Source organism: Alexandromys fortis, unplaced genomic scaffold, assembly GCF_014885135.2.
Source record: "Alexandromys fortis isolate MF-2015 unplaced genomic scaffold, M_Fortis_MF-2015_v1.1 scaffold_112, whole genome shotgun sequence".
NCBI classification, from domain to species: Eukaryota; Metazoa; Chordata; class Mammalia; order Rodentia; family Cricetidae; genus Alexandromys; species Alexandromys fortis.
This window is the reverse complement of record NW_026068013.1, coordinates 1,448,739-1,473,965: the sequence shown is the minus strand read 5'-3', so window position 1 is coordinate 1,473,965 and position 25,227 is coordinate 1,448,739. Positions and strand designations below refer to the sequence as shown.

General features: G+C 42.1%; 1 protein-coding gene across 1 annotated transcript in view; it reads left to right on the top strand.

The window, feature by feature from the left end:
* The window catches only part of Arhgap42 (Rho GTPase activating protein 42), a 227,323-nt gene that overhangs the window by 64,609 nt on the left and 137,487 nt on the right, over positions 1 to 25,227 (top strand). Inside the window, exon 3 of the mRNA XM_050162229.1 lies at positions 22,512 to 22,573. Within this exon, the coding sequence (XP_050018186.1) occupies positions 22,512 to 22,573 (62 nt within the window). The remainder of the gene's footprint in view (positions 1 to 22,511; positions 22,574 to 25,227) is intronic.

Here is a 25,227-nt window from a genome sequence, read left to right as displayed (position 1 = left end):
CTAAAGAGATCACTAGTTAATTTTAATTTAGAACCCATTTTTCTTCAAAATAAACTAGTGATTAAATTATTGAAAACATTTATGTAACAATTTTCTTCAGAATTTGGTTACCAACTTACATACTCCCCCTACACCGGCACCATACAACTGCCCGTAAGATTGTTAGGTGATGCCCAGGCTCAGCAAGTGGGAACCCTTGGAAGCCATGAGACTGCTTGGCCTTTTTTGACCCTTAGGCATCTGCCTGTGAACTAGTAATTTGAGATTCTCTTTTAAAAATGTCATAAACAAAAAAATGCCATTACCAACCACAAGTTTTCTAAAAAAAAAAAAAGACCTCTGATATTTTACCAAACTCAAGGAAAAAGGTTCCCTACTTGTTTACTGAATCAAAAGAAAGTCTGCCGGGTTTACCAACCATCGTTGCAGTCCACTTAAGTGTGGTTGTAAATCAGAGTCCTGAAAGTGGGACATTCCCAAAAGTCCAGATTGTTTATACAAATAACATTTTCTTCTGAACTCTGTGGAGCAAGCATATTTTGCTCCTTAATAGCTCTCAGTTGGACAATTGAATTATTGTTTTCCATTTCTCCTTTTTTTAAACCACCCTTATTTTTGTGCCCTCATGGAAACCACCCACAAATAATGCTGGAAGCAGCTGAGTGCAGCTTAGAAGAGGATTCCTCGGTTAGCAGGCATGAGAATGCGACTTTAGAAAGGTCACATGTCAGGTGGAGATTTTATTTACTTTCTTACCTTACGTTATATTTTACTTATTGTCTTACCTCATTTTTTAGATAGGTTCTCACATAGCACAGACTAGCCTACAGTTAACTGTGTAGTCAAAAAATAGCCTTAACTTTCCAGTCCTCTCAAGGGCTTGGTCCCCAGGTGTGGGCCACCATGCTCGGCTCATCTGAATTTTAAAAAACACCAGTTAATTCAAAACTAGTTTGTATTTTCTTAATTTCAGGGTTTTATGAAAGAAAAATACTAGAAAACCTTGCCATGTCACAAGCCTGAAAAAACAGATTTTTTTTTTTTGATGTGCACGAGTTTCCTAAAACCATGTTTCTTTTGTGTTCAGATTGTACCTTTCAGTCTCGTTTTATTCTACGAGGGGCTCTGTGTCTCCTCTAGCTGTTTGAAGGAACGAGGTTTGACCCTCATTCCCACACCTTCTCAGTGCACTAGAGTGCTGTTTGTAAGCTCTGCTTAGTGCTTGTTGACCGCCTGGCCTCCCTGCAATGCCACCTAGACTCTAGAGAAATAAGAAATAAGCCTCCGAAAGATGCGTGGGCAGAATGCATGAGTCACACTAAAAACATAGTTGGGTATAGTGGCACATTCTGCAGTCCCAGCTACTCTGGACCTGAGACAGGAGGGTGATGGGTTCAAAACCAGTTTGGGATATCCAGTGAGACCCTGTCTCATATTTACATATGTCTATCATGATTTTTAGGTATAGTAGTCTAAATTTGGAGAAGTAGGTTACACATATATATGTATGTATATGCATATATGCATGTATATGCATGGCATATGATTCTTACATGCATGTTAGAAACATACATTTCCTAATGTTTGTAAACATAAATATAAATTTCAAAGTAGATTTGAAGATTTTTTTTGTTCTTTTGATATGGACTACCCATTCTATTTTAATCTCTGTGCATCCCCTTTGGGACAAGGCCTTGGAGGGTGATCCAAGCTTTTGTCCACATGTAGTGCACTGACTCAAAGGTCATATGGTTGTGATACTCCCTCCCTCCCTGATAGCATATGACTTTAAGAAGGCCTATTTTAGACGGGTAGCTAGAGATCAAATAGACTGTCGTCTATTGTTAGTAACACCATTATCTCAAAATTAATCTCAGCCAAAAAATGGTTAGACCACAAAATAATTGCAGAGGTCACCTCAAAGTCAGAATGCAGCAACACACAGACTCCAGTGAATACAAACTCATCTCCACAAAGTACACTCTGCACCCCAAATCAATATTCTTGGTGCTAGCTTGACTGTGAACAGAAGAGTCAGAAACTTGGGTGGCCCGACTTGCCCAAACTTGACTGCTTGAAGCACGGGTACGGTGGTGGCTGTGACTTACTGAGGACGATAATAGGATGATTGTTTCTCTGTCTTCTCTCAGAGCAAGAGCCACAGCAGCACTTTTAGAGTCAGAAACCTGCTGTGTAGCTTCCTCTCTCCACTCTGAAACTTGCCTGTGCTTGCATTTCCTGTCTGTAAAACTCATTATTCCTTACAGCTTAGACGGCGGCCATGACTGAAACTCACTCCGTGGCTTAGGCCATTTATATTTATACTTTCATTGGGGAAAGCAACAGTAAAAGCTGACATGAAATCAGAGTTGTGTTGAGTGTGTTAAATGCTACAGGAGCAGCTTATACTGTGCTGAGACCAAATCCAAGATAGGTCAGTCTTGGCTGGGTGGGAGGGAACCTGAAGGAAGCCATCTTCAAGACAGATCTGTTCAGGGCAGGTGTACAGAAGCAGTGAAGACGGAAAGCGTCCCTGATCTATGGAAGGGAAGATGTGGCAGCTATAGTAACTGCTCTCATATTGATGGGAAAGCATCCCTGTCTATGGAAGGGAAGGCGTGGCAGCTATAGTAACTGCTCTCGTATTGATGGGAAAGCATCCCTATCTATGGAAGGGAAGGCATGGCAGCTATAGTAACTGCTCTCGTATTGATGGGAAAGCGTCCCTGATCTATGGAAGGGAAGATGTGGCAGCTATAGTAACTGCTCTCGTATTGATGGGAAAGCGTCCCTGATCTGTGGAAGGGAAGGCGCGGCAGCTATAGTAACTGCTCTGACATATGGATGACTAAAATTACTGACAGAAGCAGCTTGTAGGGAGCAGGATTTATTGGGAGTCACAGGTTGAGATGGTTTCAGTCTGTCCTGCCAGGGAAGGTGTAGTGGGGTTCATGGCAGTGGAAGGAGTATGGCACAGCCCCTCACATCATGGTGGACTATGAAGCAGAAGAGGGTTGGGGACCAAGGGCTGGACTGTCACCCTTATAGACTCCCCTCTAGTGAAATACTATAGGCTTTCACTACCTGAAGTTCCGCAAATTGTGACATCGACCGAGGAACAAACATTCAAAGTAAGACCTTGTCGGAGACTGTTCAGATGCAAACTGTAGCAAAGACACTGATGTTGGAGAAAGGATGGTGAGGGAAATACTGTGTGTGTACAGCACCTGGGCAGGTAGACCTGGGCAATCTTAACATGAAGGCCCTGAAGCCATTGTAGATAGGTCATATGGCTTGTGTGTATTTCCAGAGGGCAGATGAGCTGCTGCAGATGAGCTTTGCCCGCAATGTTTTTGTGTGTGTGTGTGTTGTAAATACTGTGTTTTTTTTTAATTTATTAAAGATTTCTGTCTCTTCCCCACCTCTGCCTCCCCTTTCCCTCCCCCTCCCCCAATCAAGTACCCCTCCCTCATCAGCCCAAAGAGCAATCAGGGTTCTCTGCCCTGTGGGAAGTCCAAGGACCACCCTCCTCCATCCAGGTCTAGTAAGGTGAGCATCCAAACTGCCTAGGCTCCCACAAAGCCAATACGTGCAGTAGGATCAAAAACCCATTGCCATTGTTCTTGAGGTCTCAGTAGTCCTCATTGTCCGCTATGTTCAGTGAGACCTGTTTTAACCCAGGCTTTTTCAGACCCAGGCCAGCTGGCCTTGGTGAGTTCCCGATAGAACATTGTCTATCATTGTCTCAGTGTGTGGGTGCACCCCTCGCGGTCCTGAGTTCCTTGCTCCCCGCAATGTTTTATTTGGTTGTTTTCTGGGTGCAAGCCCAGAATACAATTGGCTGTGAAACCCTTACTCAGATGCAGGTTGTGGATACCTGACTTGTATATACTCCTGCTGCCGTGAAGAGGCACTGCGAGAACTTCTCATGCTGTGTTGGTGGTGGAGACTGCTTGTTCTTTCTCCGGTTGCCCAGGCCCAAATTAATCACACAGAAACTATTAATTACAACACAAAAGCTTAACTGTATTTGTAGCTAGCTCTTATATCTTAAATTAATCCATTTCTATTAATCTGTGTATCTTCATGTGGTTGTGCCCTACTGGTAAGGTTCCTTCGTCTGTCTCCTGTGGGGGCTACATAGTGTCTCTTTGACTCTTGCCTTTTTTTTCTCCTGTATCTCTGCTTGGATTCCTACCTTGTTTTATTCTGTACTGCAATAGGCTCCAATCAGCTTCTTTATTAACAAATGATAATAAAACATTCACAGCATACAGAAAGGAAATTCCACATAACTTCCCCTTTTCTGTTTAAATGAAAAGGAATGTTTTAAAATTACATATAACAAAACAGGTATCAATCAAGAATTATAGTTGTAATATTTAGTTCATTTACATTTGACAAATTAAGGAAAATACTCTATATCTTATCTTTGTGAGTCTAATGTTTAATATCTCACTTATCTATAATTATAACTACTTTTCTTCAACTCTATCAAAGACTTCAGAAGGATATAATATCTAAGTAAACAGGAAGTGCATTATAAGCAACTTCCAAAACTCTAGAATTGATAGAGACATCTCGCTGCATGGACAATAACCCAAAGTTCTTCTGTACTGTTGGGGCATCCATCTTCAGCCTAGAGGCCCATAGTATAGCAGGGAATTTCAAAGACAGTTCTGCCCATATTGGCAGTTAGTCAGTCACTTTCTTCTGTATCCTGCAAAATGTCTGGCAAACCCTGAAGGACTGTCTCATCTTCTTTAGGCAACTTAAGTAGTCATTTTTCTTTGGGTTCTGCATGTCCAGTTTATACAGCACACCATCAAGCAGTCCAGGAAAGAGCAGTTTCTTACCCAAATGGCTAACAAACTCCATAAAGAACCTCTTTGATGCCCATCATCCTATTCAAATAGATTGGTGCTGCCAGGAACATATGAGTACCATTGTCATGAAAAGTCCTAAGTTCTTAAACATTTTAAATGCCATACTCTGTTAGTCTTTGAAAGGTTTGAAGAATAACTATCCATCTGAAATATATCTCTGTACATCTAGAAAGCCTAACTAACATGACTACAAACTTAACTATTACAGATGACTATCAACCTGTATTTCTTAATTATACATTACATTTTTAAATGAACTGTACAAACACAATACCTTAATCAAGAGCAGAAATATACATATAACAAAATTGACCTTAAATTTGTATCAATAAACCAAGATCCATACCAATACAAAGTATTTATCTCTATAGCATATCCCCCTTTAAATGTAAACAAACATTTATAAACAATCATTTACAGAATTTGGGCATAGTTCTCTCCAAACTGCTTTTTGCTGTTTTTTGGTCAAAGTAATTTTGGGGTTCATGGAGACCATTCAGTGGGTCTTGATTCATCAAACCATATTAACCTGGAGGGAATCCACAGGTTCTCATCCTTTTTGGAAACAGAAGCAGAATCTCTTTTCCAAAGCAATATATCTTTAGGCTCAAAATTTGAAGTCAAGATACCTGTAAAGTACATATCTTGGTTTAACTTAGAAGCCTGCACAATGAAATGTCTCTCTGAACTTAGCTCATTCACAGTAAGAAAATTAAAAGAAAACATGATAGTATGCATAATCCAGACTCTATGTTTATATTCCATCTTTATGTAGCTTATTTTTCTTACTTTATTGCTTTTTTTACAAGTTTAATATTTATTTCATTATCTTTTTTCCTTTAATCTATGACTATATTCTTTTATATGATGACTGTCTATACTTTATTTCTTCTCTCTCCCAAGCCTACTTATATATATCCAACACTGTGATGCATTTAGAGGTCTTTTTCACCTGAATCTGTCTTTATTGCCTATCTCTAATCCTTTTCTGACCAGGGCCATTTGGACTGCTTCTTAAAATGCTAAGCCACATGACTAGGACTAAGGCAGCTTTGACTTTTGGTTCTGCTCAATCCAAAATGGTGGAGGCATGTTAGTTGCCTCTGCAAGTCATGCACACCACCCCAGTTCCAGGTATGCAGCAGGTCTATGTTGTGCCCTTAAGCAGTTTTTAACAGGCTGACCACAATCCCCATTTGAGTGCTCAGCCTCCAAAAAGAGCCAGAACTGTTCATGCAACTAGCACAAACCAGGAAACCTTCTTAAAGGAACTGCGTAGTTTTTGCTGCCAGCGCTGAGTCAGGAAGACCTCTCTTATAGGAGCTATGATGCCCCTGCTTGCCATCAGCAAACAGAGCCCACCTGTGTTGAATTAGGAGCAGCGGGGCTGTGTCCCCGGCACCCGGCCACCCGCATGGCTAGGTTATGCCCCGAAATAATTACACGGAAACTGTATTCTTTTGAACACTGCCTGGCCCGTTATCTGTAGCCTCTTATTGGCTAGCTCTTACATATTAATCTAACCCATTTCTAATAATCTGTGTAGCCCACAAGCTGGCTTACCAGGAAAGATCTTAACCTGCATCTGTCTGGAGTGGGAGAATCATGGCGACTCCTGACTCACCTTCTTTCTCCCAGCATTCTCTTCTGTTTACTCCACACACTTATGTTCTAACCAATAGAATGGGCCAAGGCAGTTTCTTTATTATAATTAACCAATGTCCTTCCTCCATCACACCTGAAAAAAATGTGGTTACCAAGAAGCTGTACTAAGCTCTCTCTCTCTCTCTGTGTGTGTGTGTGTGTGTGTGTGTGTGTGTGTCTAGAATTCCCATGGTGTAGTGCCAGTTTGTTGGTGGAGATTGCTTGTTTCCTGGCTACCCAGACACAAATTAATCACACAAAAACTGTATTAATTGCAGTACCATTTTGCCAATAGGTTAAGTGTATTTCTAGCTAGCTCTTACATCTTAAATTAACTCATTTCTATTAATCTGTGTATCACCATGCAGTTGTGCTCTACCAGTAAAGTTCCATCCAGCATTGGTGTCTGTTCCTGTCGGGTCTACATGGTTTCTCTCTGACTCTGCCTTCTTTTTTCCTCTATCTCTGCTTGGAATTCCAGCCTTGCTCTATTCTGCACTGAAATAGGCCCAAAGCAACTTCTTTATTATGGTCATGGGGATAGATAGAGAGATAACTTTGTATGAGCTACTGACTTTGTTGTGTGTGTGTGAGTAGAAAATATTCCTCACATAGGAATGTTGTGGTTTTGTAAAATTTAGCAAGCCCAGCAGCAGCTCACTGTCCTTTCCCTTTGGACCCAGAAGCTCAGTGATCTTCTGAAGTTATAGCATTTGGCTCCTAGGTCATGAATACATATCGTAAGTTCACTTGTTAGTCATTCAGTATGTACTCATGGAGCACTTAGCAATTTTCGGGGCCATGTGGAAACTGAAGAATAAAAAATAAATTGATGAGGGTTGTTGGAAGATGTTTGAATAAACTTGCAAGCCACAAAGGAGAAAATGAGTAGGGAAAGGAAGCAATGCAGAGGGAGATTCTTGGAAAGGAAAGCGCCGTTGATTAATACACCTTAGAAAGACAGTCCCGGCGAGCTTACATGGCTAGGTGACCAATAAATAAGAAGAGCAATTTGTAGAAGTTTCTCCGTCAAGGACAAAGGTCTTGGGAGTTTTGCTGCGAGAAGAGCTTTGAAGTCACTTTTGAGTCTTGGAACTCAACTGAAGGTGCTCTTTCTTACAGAGGTATACAGGTGAGCTTCAGTAACATAAGCAGAACAATCTTTATGGAATTCCTAGAGTGCTGAAGCTGTAGCTTAGCAAGTAGAATGCTTGAGTTTAGTCCCCAATACATCACATACAGAACAAGATGGTCGACTCTGCAAGACCCAGGCTCAATGGAAACATTCTTCTCTATGTGTAGCTTGAACTTTTTATCATTCTTACAAAATATACACCTTCTTTTATCGATTGTGCCAGAAATTCCTAGTGTACATTTCATCAGAATAAACAGGGGGGTCTGTGCCCCAAGATTGGGAGTCTCAGAGCTTTGAATTTTATCTTGATTCTTTGTTTCCAGTACAGCTGTGGGAACTGGTACTAGGCCCCTAGGCCTATAACCAGCATCTCCCCCCCCCCTTTTTTTTTTACTTTAAGTGAAATTGGAAAAGAGAAATGTAGAAGGGAAATGGATTTTTTACATTTTGTCCACATTTTTGGGGCCATCTAATCCACCCCACGCCTGTGGCCATCTCGTAATTTAGAGAAAGATATGAACCAAAGGCTAGAACATGTGTAAATTTAACTGTGAGAGGTCCTTTTCTGGGGAACAGGAAACCTAGGCAACTGGTTGTCTCTGCTTTTGTTAAAAAAGCTGTTTTTTTTTTTTTATTCAAGTCTAAGTCAAGGAAAATAGAAATTAATGACCTTTTCTTTTTATTTTTGAAATGGGGTTTTCCTATGTAGTTGTGGCTGGCTGTGTAGATGAGACTAACCTCTAGAGAAAAGATTCACCCATTTTTGAAAGAGAAAAAACATCTTGGGCTTTTGTGGGATGTATATAATCCCCACCATTCCTGGACTGGCAGATCTTCTAAGTCCTTTACTTTGATGACAGCCCATTCAAGTGAACAGAAGTTAGTGGACTGATAACACAGGGAGAGCACAGAGTCTCTCTTTAATATCTCTGGGGGTGTTAGCCCTGGATCACGGTGACATGAGTCAGACTTTAATCAGTAGGGGTTGTACATGCAGATGATGACCTGCTGGTTTTTTGGGTGGTACCAGATGTAGCTGTACTAGTAGAGTGACCCATGCTGTCTAGACATGCTCAAAGGGAAGTTTGATGCCAGAGAAAAGACTGTTTTTCCAAAGGGCATGACCCTAGAATAAATAAGAGATACGGATACTGTGAGAGATTCCAAGGCATAAAAAAACAAACCAGCTTTTCAAACTGAAATGACATAGAAGACTGGTTTATACTGGCTTTTATTGAAGTGCTTAACATAAAGTTTGGACAAAAGATTTTTTGAGTGCATCAAAACCAAAGAAATTTTAAAAAGTAACATATATATCTACATTAATACAAGTATAGACTGTGTGTTGTAAACAACAACCAATCAGCCAAAGGTAATTTTTTTTGTTCTTATGTTTGAGTAGGTAAAATATACATTACATGTCTTGTGGTTTTCCTAGGTTTATTTCTTTATGTCTGTAGCCAGGATTTTCAGGGGGTCTTCCTCAATGAAATCTTTAACCTTGAACTAATCCACAGCCTTTCGTTTCTTGTGGAAACAAAAGCACAAGCTTTCCCCAACCAACACATCTTTTGACTTCCATTTTGAAGTAAAGACGTTTTAAAAATATATAGGTTTGTTTAATCTAGCATCCTTCATAATCCAATGTCTCCTAGTGGCTAGCATTTGTTCATCAGCAATTAAAATATTCAACGACAACACAGTAACATACAGGATCCAGACTCTCTGTGCATTTTCTCTTTTTATGTGGCTTTTTTATATATATTGCTTTACTCCTTTTTATAGGGACTTTCTTACTTTTAAGCTATTTTTTTATGATTTATCTATAGCCTTTCTCTTTTCTTCTCAAGACTATGCACATTTTCGAACACAGTGTACTCTGTTTAGAGGCTTCTTTTGTCTGGATCTGTCTTTATTGAACATCCACAGTGCGCTCTGATCACATGAAACAAATCTTTTTTTTTTCTTTTTTAAATTTATTTATTTCTTTATTAATTAATTAAAGATTTCTGTCTCTTCCCCACTGCCGCCTCCCCTTTCCCTCTCCCTCCCCCAATCAAGTCCCCCTCCCTCCTCAGCCCAAAGAGCAATCAGGGTTCCCTGCCCTGTGGGAAGTCCAAGGACCACCCACCTCCATCCAGGTCTAGTAAGGTGAGCATCCAAACTGCCTAGGCTCCCACAAAACCAATAGGTGCAGTAGGATCAAAAACCCATTGCCATTGTTCATGGGGTCTCAGTAGTCCTCATTGTCCGCTATGTTCAGCGAGACTGGTTTTAACCCAGGCTTTTTCAGACCCAGGCCAGCTGGCCTTGGTGAGTTCCCGATAGGACATCCCCATTGCACATGAGACAAATCTTAAGCTGCTCTGTCAGCCGCCTGCACAATACAGCTTAGTTCATGGCACTGACACACGACGGCCGGTGGCTGGCTCCATTCCTCAGGCAGCTGCCAGGAAAGGGGTCTCTGTTCTGTGCCCGGCATGAGACGGTGAGACTAGGAAGCCATGTTTGGCTCTGTCTTTGTGCATTTGGAACCTTTTCTTAAGCTTTCTCAGCTCTTATGTGAATATACATGGCCAGACGGTAGATGCCATTTGTAGGTAGACATTTTGTCCCCCCCACCCCAGCCATCTCAGAACTTGAGACTTGATATTAATTATAAGTGTTCGGCTGATAGCCCAATAGCTTAGGCTTGCTACTAACCAGCTCATACAAGTTAAATTAACCCATATCTCTTTTGCATGCTTTACCACAAGGCAGTACCTTTTTTTCAGCACAGCATATCCATCATCTGCTTCCTCTGTGTCTGGCTGGTGACTCTGCTCTCCTTCCTTCTAGCTTTCTCTTGGTTTGGCTCTCCCACCTAACCTCTTCCTGCCTAGCTATTGGCCAGTCAGCTTTTTTTATTTTGTTTTCAGGATGATTACCAGTCAGCTTTTTATTAACAATGTACAAAGGGATTAATCCATGGCAAGTGTACCAAAGCCAGAAAAGGCACTGGTGGTTCAGGATACCAGTAGAGGATAGCCAATAGAGGGAGCAATCGGATATGGGTCCCACTTAGGTGAGATGCAGGTGAGACATAGCCATAAAGAAAAGAAATGTAGAATAAGAGAATGTCTAATAGTTTAAAAGCGAAAAGGCCAAGACTAGAAATAACATTTCCTTGCATTTGTATATTTAACCAGGTGCTTATGGATACATAATGGAGGTCACACGTATTGCTTTTAGCAGTGGTTCTCAACCTGCTAAATATATCATATATATCATATCTATCTATAATATCATGCATTTATTGATAGCCTGCATATCAGTTATTTATATTACGATTCATAAAAGTAGAAAATTACTGTTATAAATTAGCAACAAAATAATTTTATGGTTAGGGGTCACCACAACATGAGGAACTGTATTAAAGGGTTGCAGCATTAGGAAGGTTGTGAACCACTGGTTTATAGTATGAAGTTTGCAATTTATTTACGTGTCAGAGATTCTGACAAAAGATTTTGACAAAGTCAAAGGACGCTTGGCCTTGGTTAGGGTTTCTATTGCTGTGATGAGATACCAGGACCATAACAACTCATATAAAGTAAAAACTTTTAACTGGAGTAGCTTACATTTTCAGAGGTTTATTTCACTATCATCACGGTGAGACATGGTAGCTGTGCGTGAGTCTAACAGAGCCAGCAGCCTTCCTTTGTGCTTTCTACTTCATGTTTTTGCTTGAGTCTTGTCCTGACTTCCCTCCATAATGGACTATAATATGAGCTGGAACAAACCATTTTCTTCCCCTAAGTTGCTTTTTCTTAGAATATTTTATGATAGCACCTGAGGGAAACCAAGGACACTGTGTGAGGCGGGAAAGGTGATGAAGTAATGGGGGGAGGGGAGAAATGGGAAAGCAGGGTTTGTGGTAAAATGAGAAGCTCAAAGGGGGAGCTGGCAGCTCCAGAGAGGAAGGGTCAGAAGTTGAAGAGCAGCCAGTGCAGACCAGGGCTCCCTGATGTCTCTCTGAGGAGCAGGAGGCCGGGACATCTGGTAAGAAGGAGGGGAATTTTGGGCTGGGTTCTTGAGAAGGAACATTCTTTTGAGATAGCCTCTATGGGAAATAAGATTTGGAGTAAACTAGAGTTGAATAAAAGATTTGCCAGAAATGCAAACCAACCGGGTTAGAGAGCTTGAACTCTAGTGTCCTTGCGAGTGTGTGGATCACAGCCAGGAGGTTACAGTGGGTTGGGAGATTGTGGAACAGTGAAGCTGGGCAGGCAGAGGTTGTTGAGGCTTGCTTGGGGTGGGGGGTAAGCAGGAGGAGTGTGAGTGGGGCTGCAGAATGAGAAGGGATGCTAGCTGGGAGGTCGGCTCTGATGGCAGCAAGCCTGGTGGGGGGTGTGTGTACTAGGTGTTAGTGGGTGGTTGTCATTAATAGATTCCCGATGGGTCCCCTTAGGCCGGAAGGCTGCCTACTCATTCTCTGAGTGCAACAGCTCCTGGATTAGTGTTTTTAAATATGACAGTTCTCTCCTCTGACCTGGCAGGATTGCAGACGGGCACTGTTGTCCCCTTGCAGTCACGGTTGGCAGGAAGAGTTTGGAATTGATCAAATTAAATATCTGCTTTCTCACCCATTTATTTTGGGGCTGTGGGACAAGCTGTCCAGCCCTCTAGCCTTCTCTTCGTTCTCCTTTATGAAATGAAGCTAATGCTTCAAATCACAGGTGGACATTAGATCGTTGGTGTAACACTAGACACAAGGCAATAAGTTCCACTAAGTTGAACTTGAATTTTGTTAGCATCTTACTTTGTGTTTGGAAAGAAAACAAAGTCTTGTGAACTTGATTTGTGAACTTGATACATGTAATGCTGGCAAGATCTCAACTAAATGGCTTGAGAATTCGGAGGAAACTCATGTAAAGTGATGACACCCAAAAAAATCTCTGCTGAAACTAAGTTTAATTCTGTGGCATTGAGTGGTTACTCCTCATATTTCTACATATTCATTTGTCAAAATTTGGTCATTTGTGTAATAAACATGTGACAAATATGTATGTAAGTCCAGAACGCACACATATGTAACCGAACTCTCAAACATACTTTTCTTCTTCTTTAGCATTTTCTATTTTCTAAGATTTATTTTATGGGTTTGAGTGTTTTGGCCTCATACATACGTATGTGCACCAAAGAGGTGAAGAGAGGTGCAGTGCCTGTGGACGTCTGAAGAGGTCATTATTGTCCTTGGAGCACGAGTTACAGGAGGTTGGGAGCTGCCCTGTGAGTTCTGGGAGCAAATCCAGGCCCTCTGCAGAAGTGGCAAATGCTCCAGTCTGTTTAGTACTTTCACAGCAGGAAAGACCTTCACTAAGGAAAAAAAGCATTAAGGATATAGCATAATGTTATTTCTGCACATCCATTGACACTTTCTTCTTTGAGGACAGAGAATTTCTTCAATTTTTATAGGTAATACTGATTACAGGGAGCAGTAACAGCCAGTTCTCCCTCCAGCTCCTCGTCGCTCTCTGTCTCTGTGTCTGTCTGTCTCTCTCAGAGATAAGTCTCATGTGTCTCCAGGTTGGTCTCAAACTCACTGTGTAGCTGAAGATTACTCAACCTCTGATTCTTCTGCCTTCACCTCCTGAGTGCTGGGTTCGTGAGCGTGCATCACCAGGCTGGGTTTATGCAGTTGTGGGTGGTGATGGGTTGGGAGCGCTGGAATCCAGGGTTCATGCAGGCTAGAAAGGCCTGTGCTAGCTGAGCTGCATCCCCAGTCCATAGTAGGCTCCCTTTAAAGGTCAGATCTCTGCTTACTTTCTTCTTTTGAGCCCAGATGTTAAGGCCAGTGAGTATGAGAGAAACTGAACCAAGTATCCAGTTAGACCAGAAAAGGGTGAAAGGTGGAACTTTGGTCATGAATTATGGATCTCAGCCCAGATCACCAGCGGCAGGCACATTGATAGGTCTGCTGATTGATGTTATAGGTGCTTGAGAACCTCGGAGACACCACAACCCAGGTGTGGAGGAAAGCATTAGAGATAGCAGTTGGGGATTTACCAAGATACTGGTCCCCAGGGTGCAACTCCTCCAAATGTCTCAGAAGTCTGGTGTGGGGCTGCAGGAAAACAGGATCCAGGGAAATGAACTTGGACTCCAAGAGAGGGCTCCCTGATGGATCCTGTTTGGAGTCTGAATTACCATCTGAGGGTAACTCAGACAAACGAGGCCTTTGTGATCGAAAGTAAAAGACAAGTCCTAAGATGTGAAAGACCAGGGCATTCCTGACTCTGTGTGGAGGACCAGGTCAGCTTGGTACAAGTTCACTTTTGCTGTCCTGCTATCCTGTTCACGTGTAGTCTGTGAATTTATGGTTATTTAATACTTAATTAGGAATCTATGCCATAATATTAAACACTTAAAATACTTTTTACAGCTGGACCATGGTGGCGCATGGCTTTAATTGTAGCACTTGGTAGGCAGAGGCAGGCAGATCTCTGTTTATTTGAGGTCAGCTTGGTCTACAGAGTGAGTTCTAGGACAGCCAGAGCTACAGAGAAACCCTGCCTTCAAAAAATAAAATACTTTTTACATTTATTTATTTGTGTGTGTGTATATATGTGTTTGTGCGCACATGTGTGCGTGTGTGCATATGTGCGTATGAGTGTGTGTTTGTGCGTGCATGCGTGAGTGTGTGTGTATGTGAAAGAGAGACCTTGGATTCTGTGGATTGTTGGAAGAGGAACGTCTATGAGTGCTAATGTGCATTATGGGGACTTGCCAGCATTTGTCAGAGGCTCCTACCCTGACCTCCACGGCCCCTCCCCCCTTGTTGCTATTAGTTTAGGAAGCAACTTAATGGCTTTGGGAGTAGGTCTCTGTGGAACTTAAAACCACAAATGGAATGGAAAAGTCTTATTTGATGTTGCAGCCTCCAGAAAATGGCAACTAGGACTGTCATCATAAATAAGGTCAGTATGGCAGGGTGGGTAGTCTGTCACTAGAGATGTTCAGTATGGCAGGGTGGGTAGTCTGTCACTAGAGATGTTCATTGCAGTCATTGACCAAAGATACCCAGTACCTGATGGGAAAGGCAGGCCGGTTTTAATACCCTTCCACCTGTTTTATTGACACAATATTTACTATTCAGGCATACCTCAAGCAGATTGTGTTTGTTATTTTGTACTGAGATTAAACTGATCAACATTCAAAGTATATTGCGATTTGACAACACTTCTGTCTTTGCTACTCATGAGTTTCATAATTATTCAAAGATAAAGAATTCTCTCGGTAGTTGTCCCTGACACGAACCCCTCAGAATTCTATATAAGTTTCTGCATGTATCTGCAGTGTAACATACAAACTCACATGTGGTCTACAGAGTCATCTGGCTTTGTACACTGATGCTATTTTTACTTTTCTTGGTGTGGACAGTTTTGGGGACATACAAGTTATCCACCCATTTGTGCTCATCATTGAGCTGTGTCCTCTTCCTTTGTATGAGAATCGGTCCAGAGGGCTGCCGAGTCAGAGCTCCACAGCTCTGTTGCTTGCTTCCTGATTCTTGCTGAAGTCATGCCTGGGCTTATAAAATGTAGTTGCATGAGCTCAGTTCAACCTATACACACTTCTACAGATTTTTCGCATTTTCCTTGGGACTCAGTGAAATGGCTCACTTAGTTCTTGGCTGTAGCTCATTTGAAAACTGCAAGGGATGAGCTTACTCTAGTAAAATTACACAGCAGGTTGTGGTTGTATGTGGTACTGAGCTGGTGATCTCTGCTTTTGTTTGGGGATGGGTGTCATTTCCAATAGTGGACAGACTTCTGAAAAATTTAGCACAACATTTTGCTGTTATGGTTTAAAAATATGTAAAACTCACACTGACGGAAACATAAATACAGAGTATGTGACTGTCCAGTTACATCAACAATGAGTAGCAAGTTCTGCTTTGGCCTTAAGTTTATTTATTTAATGTATATGTGGGAGGTGTACATGTCCTACGTGGAGCTCAGGAGACTATGCTCGGGATTTGTCTTGGCCTTCAGTCACGTGGGTCCTGGGTTTTGAACTCAGGTCATCAGGCTTGATAGCAGGTATTTTTAGCTTGAGCCATCGCTACAGCCTTATTTGATTTTGAGAAATCTCACTGTGTAGCAGGCTGTCCTAGAATTCAGCATGGAACCAAGACTGGCCTCAAATCCCAGTTGATAGTCCTTCCTCTGTCTCTGGAGTGATGGGATTGCAAGTATGAGCCACCGTACCTGGCTCTCTCCTCTCTCACCTTCACTGCAGACACTCAGCAGATGTCCTTATTAAAAAATAATAATAGCTGGGTGAATTTCAGCTTGCTTAAAAGCGTAAGTTACAAAAGAGATTTTGGACATTTAGAAATGTTGGAGAATGGACATTTTTGGCAATTATGTCTGGCCATCACTACACTGTATCACCATCTAGGATAAGATTTGACATTGCCTCGGTGATTATTTTTACACTCACATGGACTCTCACAATCACACTTCAAGAATAGATTTCACTAGTTTCCAAAGGGTTTTGCCAATTTTATGTTTTGGAGATAAAATAAAAGGGGTATGTATAACAATATTTGTGACCTCCAAAAATTGTGCAGTTAAAATTTATATGGGAAACTTTCTTGGTTGTTTGCCAGGAATCATGCTCTGCAGATGGACAGGAAGGGGAAGAATTATTAGTGATGAACACTGCCAGGAAAATTTTATTCAGGTGGCAGGAATGTAGAGAACTGCATAGCTTTCTGAGGTAGACACTGGCTTATCTGTTTTATGACATTTCATGCATTCAAAACTAGGAGCTGCTATTTTATTCTTGTACATTGGATATACTGTGCAGATATGTTGTTCTAACTTATGGATTCAAATCGTTTTCACTCGTGGGAAACCCACTGTCTAGTAAGTAACATTTTTGAAGAAGTTGCCCTAATCAAGTTCCCATCATGAAATAGGTGTGGTTCATATTTGTAATGACTATTACATTAGATACTAGCCTGCAACTAGAGAGTAAGTATCAATAAATAATATATGAAAGGCCATAAGCAGATTTTCTGTGTGGGTACTAGTAATTTCTATATAATTATCCACCTTTAGCTTTTGCCTAGATGACACCTTTGAAAAAATGGTGCAAGCCTCCTACTCTAGGTCTGGGGTATAGTAAGCGTCCTATAGTTTTCATGTTCTTTGTTTTAAGTAGTGTTTAATGAATTGTTTTAATGCCTATTTGTCATCTATATTCATAAGTCTTACTGCGATTTTCATGTAAGCCTGTAGCAATCATTTGCTCAAACCTTTCCTCCCAGGTTTATTCTCTTACCCGCTCCCACCCCCACCCTCCATCCCTGGTCCTCTTAGCCCTCTCAGGTAGTCCATCTTGGGTTTCTCTTTAAAAAAATATTCCTGTTTCCTCAAGTAAGAGGAAACATGGGGTGCTTGTCATTATGCGCCTGGCATGCTTTACATAGCATGATGTCTGGCTCTGTCTATTTTGCTGCAAAGGGCGTGGCTTTTAATGGCTGAGTACAGCTGTTCTGTGTGTATAAATGCATGTGACACCTCAGTGGTTTGATACTATTGTGACTAGTGCTGCAATAAATGTGGATCCGCAGGTGTCTCTTCTATGAGGACTCCGCCTTCTTCAGTGCAGACACACAGTAATATAACGAGGTCACATGAGAGTTCTGTTTTTGGTGTTTCTGAGGAAACTCTCTACTGATTCTCAAGGGATGCAATGGTTTATTCTCACCAGCAGTGTACAGGGGTTGCATTAACTACCACATCACTGGTATTTATTCTGATTGATGGGATAAATAGAATCTCAAGGCACTTTTGATTTGTATTTCTTTGGTGGATAAGTGTCCTGAACGTTGCTCATGTGTTGCCTGCTGTTTATAGGTCTACAAGTGAGAAGTGTCTACTAGTCCTTTGCTCGCATGCCTGGCCTTGCTTGTTTGCCTGTTAATTCTTTTATCTACCAAGATTCTGACAGTGACCTGTTCAACTTTGGGGTTGGTGACTGGGATTCCCAGGAACCTGTTCTCCTAAAATCTAGTTTGCATAATAACGATATTTCTATGCTGCCTTGTGGGACTCTTGTCTGTTTTTGTTGTTGTTGTTGTTGTTCTTCTAGCAATGTGTTAATGAAAAACCCCAAAGCTTTAGCCACATGCTTCTGAAATTGGTGGACCACCAACCAATTTGTGAGATGAATAGCCATTGTTCCCATGTGCTTACTTTCTCAAAGAACACAATATCCTCATTTGGGACCAAAATAAGTATTTTTAAATGGAACCGGCTTTATAATATTTGAAAAGAACAGTTTTAGTTCATTTCTTTTTTTAAAGGCTTTTCCCTGCAAACTCAACAAAAGAAAAAGAGGGAACAAAATTTATTTTCAGATTGGGTCCAAATCCCCAAAACTGCTGGAGGGTGGGCGGTTTTTGTTGTGGGGAATCAGACATTCAATTTCTTTTGCATGTTAAAATTTGTCTCCTCATTCATATTATAATCAGTTATTATCTTGCCGAGTTTATAAATAGTATTTATATGGAAAACAGAGCAGCTCAAATGTAGTAGAAAATGGCATCAGTCTCTTTTGAACAGAGAGAGGCACTGGGAGACCCAAAATAAGAATCTGAGTTGCCTCTTCCTGGAGACCAAACTCTCATTTAAAGCAGCCACACTTTTGTGGGTTTCCTAATGGAGCCTGTGGGCTTCAGCGGGTGACCCAAGAGCCTCTCTGTGGTCACTTTCTGAGTTGAACAAGTGAAGGGGTCTTTGCTGCTGCTGCCTGTTCCTCTGTAAAGCCCTGTTTGTCCCAGGGTGCTTCTTGTCTGCCTTGTGATAGATATTTAGACCCTGACGTGAAGTCCTGTTTGCTCCCAGGTCCTCACTGGCTGCCTTGTGATTGATATATAACTTTGGGAAACTGTATCCTATGTATCCTGTGCCCTTCCAGTTTTGCAGCTGTTAGAAAATAAAGAACTTGTTGGATCTTCCTATTTTGATATTTGTTTTAAAAATTATGTTTTATTACATTTAACAAAAACTACCAATTTCTGTTCCTACCAGTAGCCTCTGCTCGTATTTACCCCCAAGACCATTTCAGAAGCCACCATGTCTTATGTTTTCTAGGACCATGATTGTCCTGCTGTCCCTGGATTGTCATTTTTAGGCACTACCTCCTGACATCATGTGTCTTTGTCTCAAATTGCCACACCAGTCTGCTATTCTCCCAACACAGGGCAAATCAGTTAACAGTTTTAATATTCATATTATAATGAATGAGTGTATTACTTCTGACACAGCTAGTATATTATGAGAGTGCTATTTGTATATCTTTGTTTTCCCAGATTTCTCTATCTCTTCCTTTTCTCCTTCCCTCCCTTCCTTTCTTCACCTTCTTTCCATTAGTCACCTAATGTGATAATGTTAATTGGCAACTTAACAAGTCTCCCCTGGAGATGGACCTCTGAGCCTTCTTGTGGGGTATCTTTATTGCTTTAATTGAGGTGGGATGACCTGCCACCTTGGGTGACACCATTCCCTAAGTGAATTCTGCACTACAAAAGTAAAGAAGCTGAGATGCAGGAGCACTCACTGCTTCTGTGACTACTGCTTCAGTCTTGGCCTCCTTCTGCTTCCTCCTTGGTGGACTTCTTCCTGCTTGATGGACTGACAGTTATCTGCGTGACAGACTTTGACTGTTAACTGCTTGATGGACTGACTGTTCCTGCTTGACAGGCTGACTCTTTCCTGCTTGACAGGCTGACTGTTCCCTGCTTGATGGATTCACTGTTCCCTCCTTGATGGACTGACTGTTCCCTGCTTAATGGGCTCACTGTTCCCTGCTTGACAGACTGACTGTTCCCTGCATGACAGACTGACTGTTCCCCCTTGATGGACTGTTCCCTGCTTGACGGACTGTTTTCTGAACTGGAAACTCTGAAACAAACTCCTCCCTTAAGCTGGCTTTGTCATAATATTTTAGCAGCACAGCAGTGAATGAAAGTCAGACGCCCTTGGCTGATCAATTTGTCCAACCTGTTCCGACAACTCTCTTTACTCAGAGGAAGAAAGATGTAATATGCACTGTACTCGAGAGAAAACTTTCTCTTTTTTGAGAGATATTTTTCTTAGCATATAGTAATTATCCATAAGGTGGGTTTTTCTTCCTTCGTTTGCTCCTTCCTTTCTTTCTTCCTTCCTATCTTTCTTTCTTTTTTTCTTTCTAGATAGGGTTTCTCTGGGTATCTTTGGCTGTCCTAGAACTCACTCTGTAGACCAGGTTGATTCTCCTACCTCTGCCTTCTGAGTGCTGGGATTAAAGATGCACACCACCATTGCCCAGTTAAATAAAGCTGCATTGATTGATTGATTGATTTCTCTGGGTATCTTTGGCTGTCCTAGAACTCACTCTGTAGACCAGGTTGATTCTCCTACCTCTGCCTTCTGAGTGCTGGGATTAAAGATGCACACCACCATTGCCCAGTTAAATAAAGCTGCATTGATTGATTGATTGATTGATTGTGTTTGTTCCTTTCACTGTCATCAAGTGGGTTTTGATACAACATTTTCATACTTTTTTGTTTGTTTTTTGAGACAGGGTTTCTCTGTAGCTTTGGAGCCTATCCTGGAACTAGCTCTTGTAGACCAGGCTGGCCTCGAACTCACAAAGATCTTTCTGTTGCTGCTTCCTGATGTGGGAGTGTCATATATCAATCTGTTGATTTCATTGGTTAAGCAATAAAGAAACTCCTTGGCCCTGATAGGTTAAAACATAGGTGGGAGGAGTAAACAGAATAGGATGCTGGGAGGAAGAGGAAGTGAGCTCAGACTTGACAGCTCTGCTCTCTGGAGCAGAGACGCCAGGCTCCGCTCTCCCAGGCAGCTCCAACCCAGGATGGACGTAGGTTAGAATCTTCCCGGTAAGCGCACCTTGGGGTGCTTACACACATTATTAGAAATGGGCTAGTCCAGGTGCGAGAATTAGCCTAGAAGAGGCTAGATAGAAATGGGCCAAGCAGTGCTTAAATGAATACAGTTTGTGTGTTGTTATTTCGGGGCATAAGCTAGCAGGCGGCCGGGGTGCTGGGGACACAGCCCCGCCGCTCCTATTTCAACAGCTTCCCCAGAGCTGGAATTAAAGGCCTGCACTTTTCATACATTTGTAGAATGTATTTTGATTATATTGACGTCTTCTTACCCTCTTTTGTCTCCTTCCCACTCTTTTGGATCCTCTTTTACTGTCAAGTCTTTTAAATGGCCGAGTGAATTTTATTAGAGTCGCTCAGAAGATGATGAGAGAGCCCTTGTTTACAGGGCTCTGCTGTTAGCTCTATACAAATTCTTAGGGAGGGGTGGGACCTTGTGATTTCCTGCCCTTTCCATGATGAATGATGAATGTTGATGGTTTAATCACTGCCACACAACTGCCACAGGTTAGGGTATGGTGGAAGCCAGCACCTCACAGTGCACCCCACACAGCTGCTGTAGGTTAGGGTACAGTGAAGCCAACACCCCACAGTGCTCCACAGTGCTGCCCTCCTGTGAACCCCACAGTGCTTTCCCGTGCACCCCACAGTGTTCTCCCCCTGTGCACCCCACTGTGCTCTCCCCCTTTGCACCCCACAGTGCTCCACAGTGCTGCCCTCCCGTGCACCCCACAGTGCTTTCCCGTGCACCCCACAATGCTCTCCTCCTGTGCACCCCACAGTGCCCTCCTCCTGTGCACCCCACAGTGCTCTCCTCCTGTGCACCCCACAGTGTTCTATGTACCCCGCAGTGCTCTCTTCCTGTGCACCCCACAGTACTCTCCCCCTGGGCACCCCCATATTTTCCTCTAGATCTTACACTCTCTCCATTCTTTCTTCTGTAATGTTCCTGAGCTAATAGACTTCAGTTGGGGGCTTTGCATTACCGAGTGCTATTAAGTATAGCTATACAGTATTACACACAAGTACATGTGAATCTTCGTGAGTGTGTCCATGCACACATGCCTGTGTGCACACGTGAGGTTGGGAGAATGTAGGCATCTTCCTCTGTTATTTTCCACCATTTTTCTTTGAGGTAGGAGCATTCCCTGGACCCAGGTCTCAGCATTTTCTAGCTCAGTTGGTAGCTAGGGAGTCCCCGGGGATCCTCATGTTTCTGTCATTTTCCCGTCCCAACACAGTGGTCACAGGCATGTGTGGCTTTGCCCAGTCTTCTATGTGGGTGCCGAAGATGCAGACTTAGGTCTGCAGGCTCACACAGAGCCGTCTCTTCAGCCTCATTTATTGCTTCTTACAGATTCGAAACTGTTTGACCTGGAGAAATGGCTCAACAATTAAGAAAACTGGCTTATTTTTCCCAGCTCCTGAGTCCAGTTTCCGGTACCCACACAATGGCTCACAATCCTCTATGCTGGGATCTGATGCCCTCCTTCTGGCTTAAAGTTGTGTATGCAGATTGAGTACTACATAAAATAAATAAATAAATCTTTAGAAAAAAATACAGCAACAAAAAAATGTTTCATATCCACAGACCATTGTTGAGAGAGGACTACTTTTAGGTAAGTTTCATATGTTAAGTATATAACCTATATTTGTTTTAGGATCTGTAGACAAACTTCTAGGCTTCAGTTAGTAGCTCACAGAGAGACAGCGCCTCTTCTCCACAGCTGTTAGTCTTTGGTCTCTTACTATATGCTTGTTTCTATGACTGTACAAACAAAATCACACAATATAAGATACAAACTAGTAACTAGTTTCATTGTAATGTTTGCTCTTATGTAATTAAATATTAGCCCTGAAAGAGAATTAAAACCTTTCTTTCTGTCTTGTTTTTAAATAGCTCAATCGCTGAAAGAATTTGCAAGGCTTCTTATTGCCGTAGAAGAAGAAAGGCGGAGGCTGGTAAGTTTGTTCTTATTTCTTATGAATCCTGCTGTGTTTGAGCAGGCTGGAAGACAGAATAAATCTGAATTAGATAGCCATATCTACACACAACTACAAACACAAAGAATTAGATAGCCATATCTCACAACTACAAACACAAAGTAAATGCTACATGCAATTTGGAAAAGATCTTTGACTGTAATTAAGTTTAAAGATATTGTATGGGGGAAACTGATTAACAAAGTGGATAAAACAGTCTACTAAAGGCTGTTAGCGTGAGACTTTGAAATGGGGACATTTGAGTGGGGTCACGAAAGGCGGAGGGGATGTTGCTAGTTGGAAAAATGGGTTTAAAATATTTCTAGACAAGTAGGTTAGCTTATGTAAAATATTAGGTCACAATTATTGGCAGTGCTTCTTTACCCAAAATATAATTTAGTCTGGGCATGGTGTTACATGACTTTGATCTCAGTACCCAGGAGTGAAACTCTGTGAAGTTGAAGGCCCACCTGTTCTATGCAATGAGTTTTAAGCCAGCCAGAGATACACAGTGAGACCCCATCTTAAAAATTAACAAGCAAACAAAAATCAAAAAAGAAAGTTACTGTAAATTTTGGGTGTTGGAAATTCAGTCGGTTCAGTGGTTAAGAACGCTTGTAGAGTAGGCGGGTTTGGTTCTCAGCACCTACATGGTGTCTTCCAGCCAGCCATCTGCGACGCTTGCTCCTGGGACCCTGACACCTCCTTCGAACCTCCTCAGGCCCTGCATATACATTGTGCCCAGACATACATTCATGAATACTGACATTTCTGTTATGTCTGTAGTTAGCTTTTTTGAGCAATGGTTTTGAAGTTTATTTTATTGTTATTTTTACTGTCTGTATGTCCATGATGTGTGTATGTCTGTATGCATGTGCTAGCTATGTGTAACACAGTGTTTGTGTGGAGGTCAGAGGACAACTTTGTAGAGCTGGTCCACTCCTTCTTTATGTGAGTTTTTGGAATCAAACACAGGTTACCAGGTGCATGTTGCAAGTGCCTTTAACCAGGGAGATACTTGCTGGCTTTCAAGTTAACCATTAGAAATAAGCTTAAGTGTAAAAAATAATAACCTCATGAAATGAGTGGAATTGGAAAAAAAAATTATTCCAAGTGAGGCAACCCAGACCCAGAGAGACTGACATGGCATGTGCTCACTTCTAAGTAGATATTAGGAGAAAAGTACAAGATACCCAGTCTACAGTTCGCAGCCCCGAGAGACTAGGGAACAAAGAGGGCCCAAAGATGGACACATGGATTTCCCTGGGAAGGGGAAAGAGACGAGATATCCTGGGTGAACGGGGAGCTGGGAAGAAGGGAGTAATGGGGGTGGGTCAAGTTGGGCAGGTGAGTGTGAGAGGTGGGTTGGGGGCAGGATGGGGGGAGAGGAATGAAAGAGATTCTTGATGTGGGGGGCATTTCAGGGTTTGGGGGAAACTTTGAACCAGGGAACCTCCCAGAAATCCAAAAGGATAGCCCCGGCTAAGATTTCTAGCAATAGTGGAGAGGGTGCCTGATCTGGCCTTCTCCTGTAATCAGATCCGTGAGTACCCTAATTGTCACCAGAGAACCTTTATCCAGTAACTGATGGAATCGGATGCAGAGATCCACAGCCAAGCACTGGGCTGAGCTCTGGGAATCTTGCTGAAAAAAAGGAGCCGGTGTCAAGGTCATGACAGGGGAACCAACAGACAGTTGACCTGAGCTCCTGGGAGGTCATGGACTCTGGACTCACGGAGCCTGCATGGGACTGACCTAGGCCCTGTGCATGTGTGTGACAGTTGTATCTTGGTCTGACTGTGAGGCTCCTAGCAGTGAGATCATGGCCTCTTCCTGATTCCTTTAGCTGGCTTTTGGGAACCTGTTCTGCATGCAGGATTTCCTAGCCCAGTCTTGGTACGATGGAGGAGCTTGGTCCTGTCCCAACTTGATGTGACAGGCAAACTTTGTTGGCACTCATGGATGGCCTGCCTCTTTCTGTGTGGAGGAGGGGTGAGTGAGGAGGGGGGATAGATGGGGGGTGAGGGAGAGTGGAAGGAACTGGAGGAGAGGAGGAAGTGTGATTCATATGTAAAATAAATGGAACAAAGTTAATTAATTTAAAAAAACTAAAAAAAAACCACTTTAAATATGCAAGCCTCTATACCAACACTGTAATGAAATAGATTTTCCTGAAATTAAAGAATAAATGTAAAAAATATCTCAGTGTCCTACATAGATTAAATTCCGTTTTTTGTCTCCATTACATTGTGGGTGCTTTTTATCTCCTGGGTTTAGGGATTTAAAGACAGACAGGACTGAGAAATTTCTGTCACATTGCCACTTCATTTTCAAGTCAGTGTTTGCTTCCTAGCTGTATGTGTCTACCATCTGATTGTGTAAATTTACCATAATTATTTCCCTGATGATCTTATGCCCAGATCCACGAAGTTCCCCCAAAACCAACAAGGAGACCAAGTCCCATTTGTAAAATCATAGAGCCTTTATTTCATACAAGTTTGCAAACTTTGTCTCTCAGTGTGTGGAATAATCAGAGAGTCCCAAGCTCAGTTAGGGATGGTTTTTTTTTTTTTTATTGAGAATAAGAAAAAAAAAAGTTTCCGCCTCCTCCCAGCCTCCCATTTCCCTCCCCC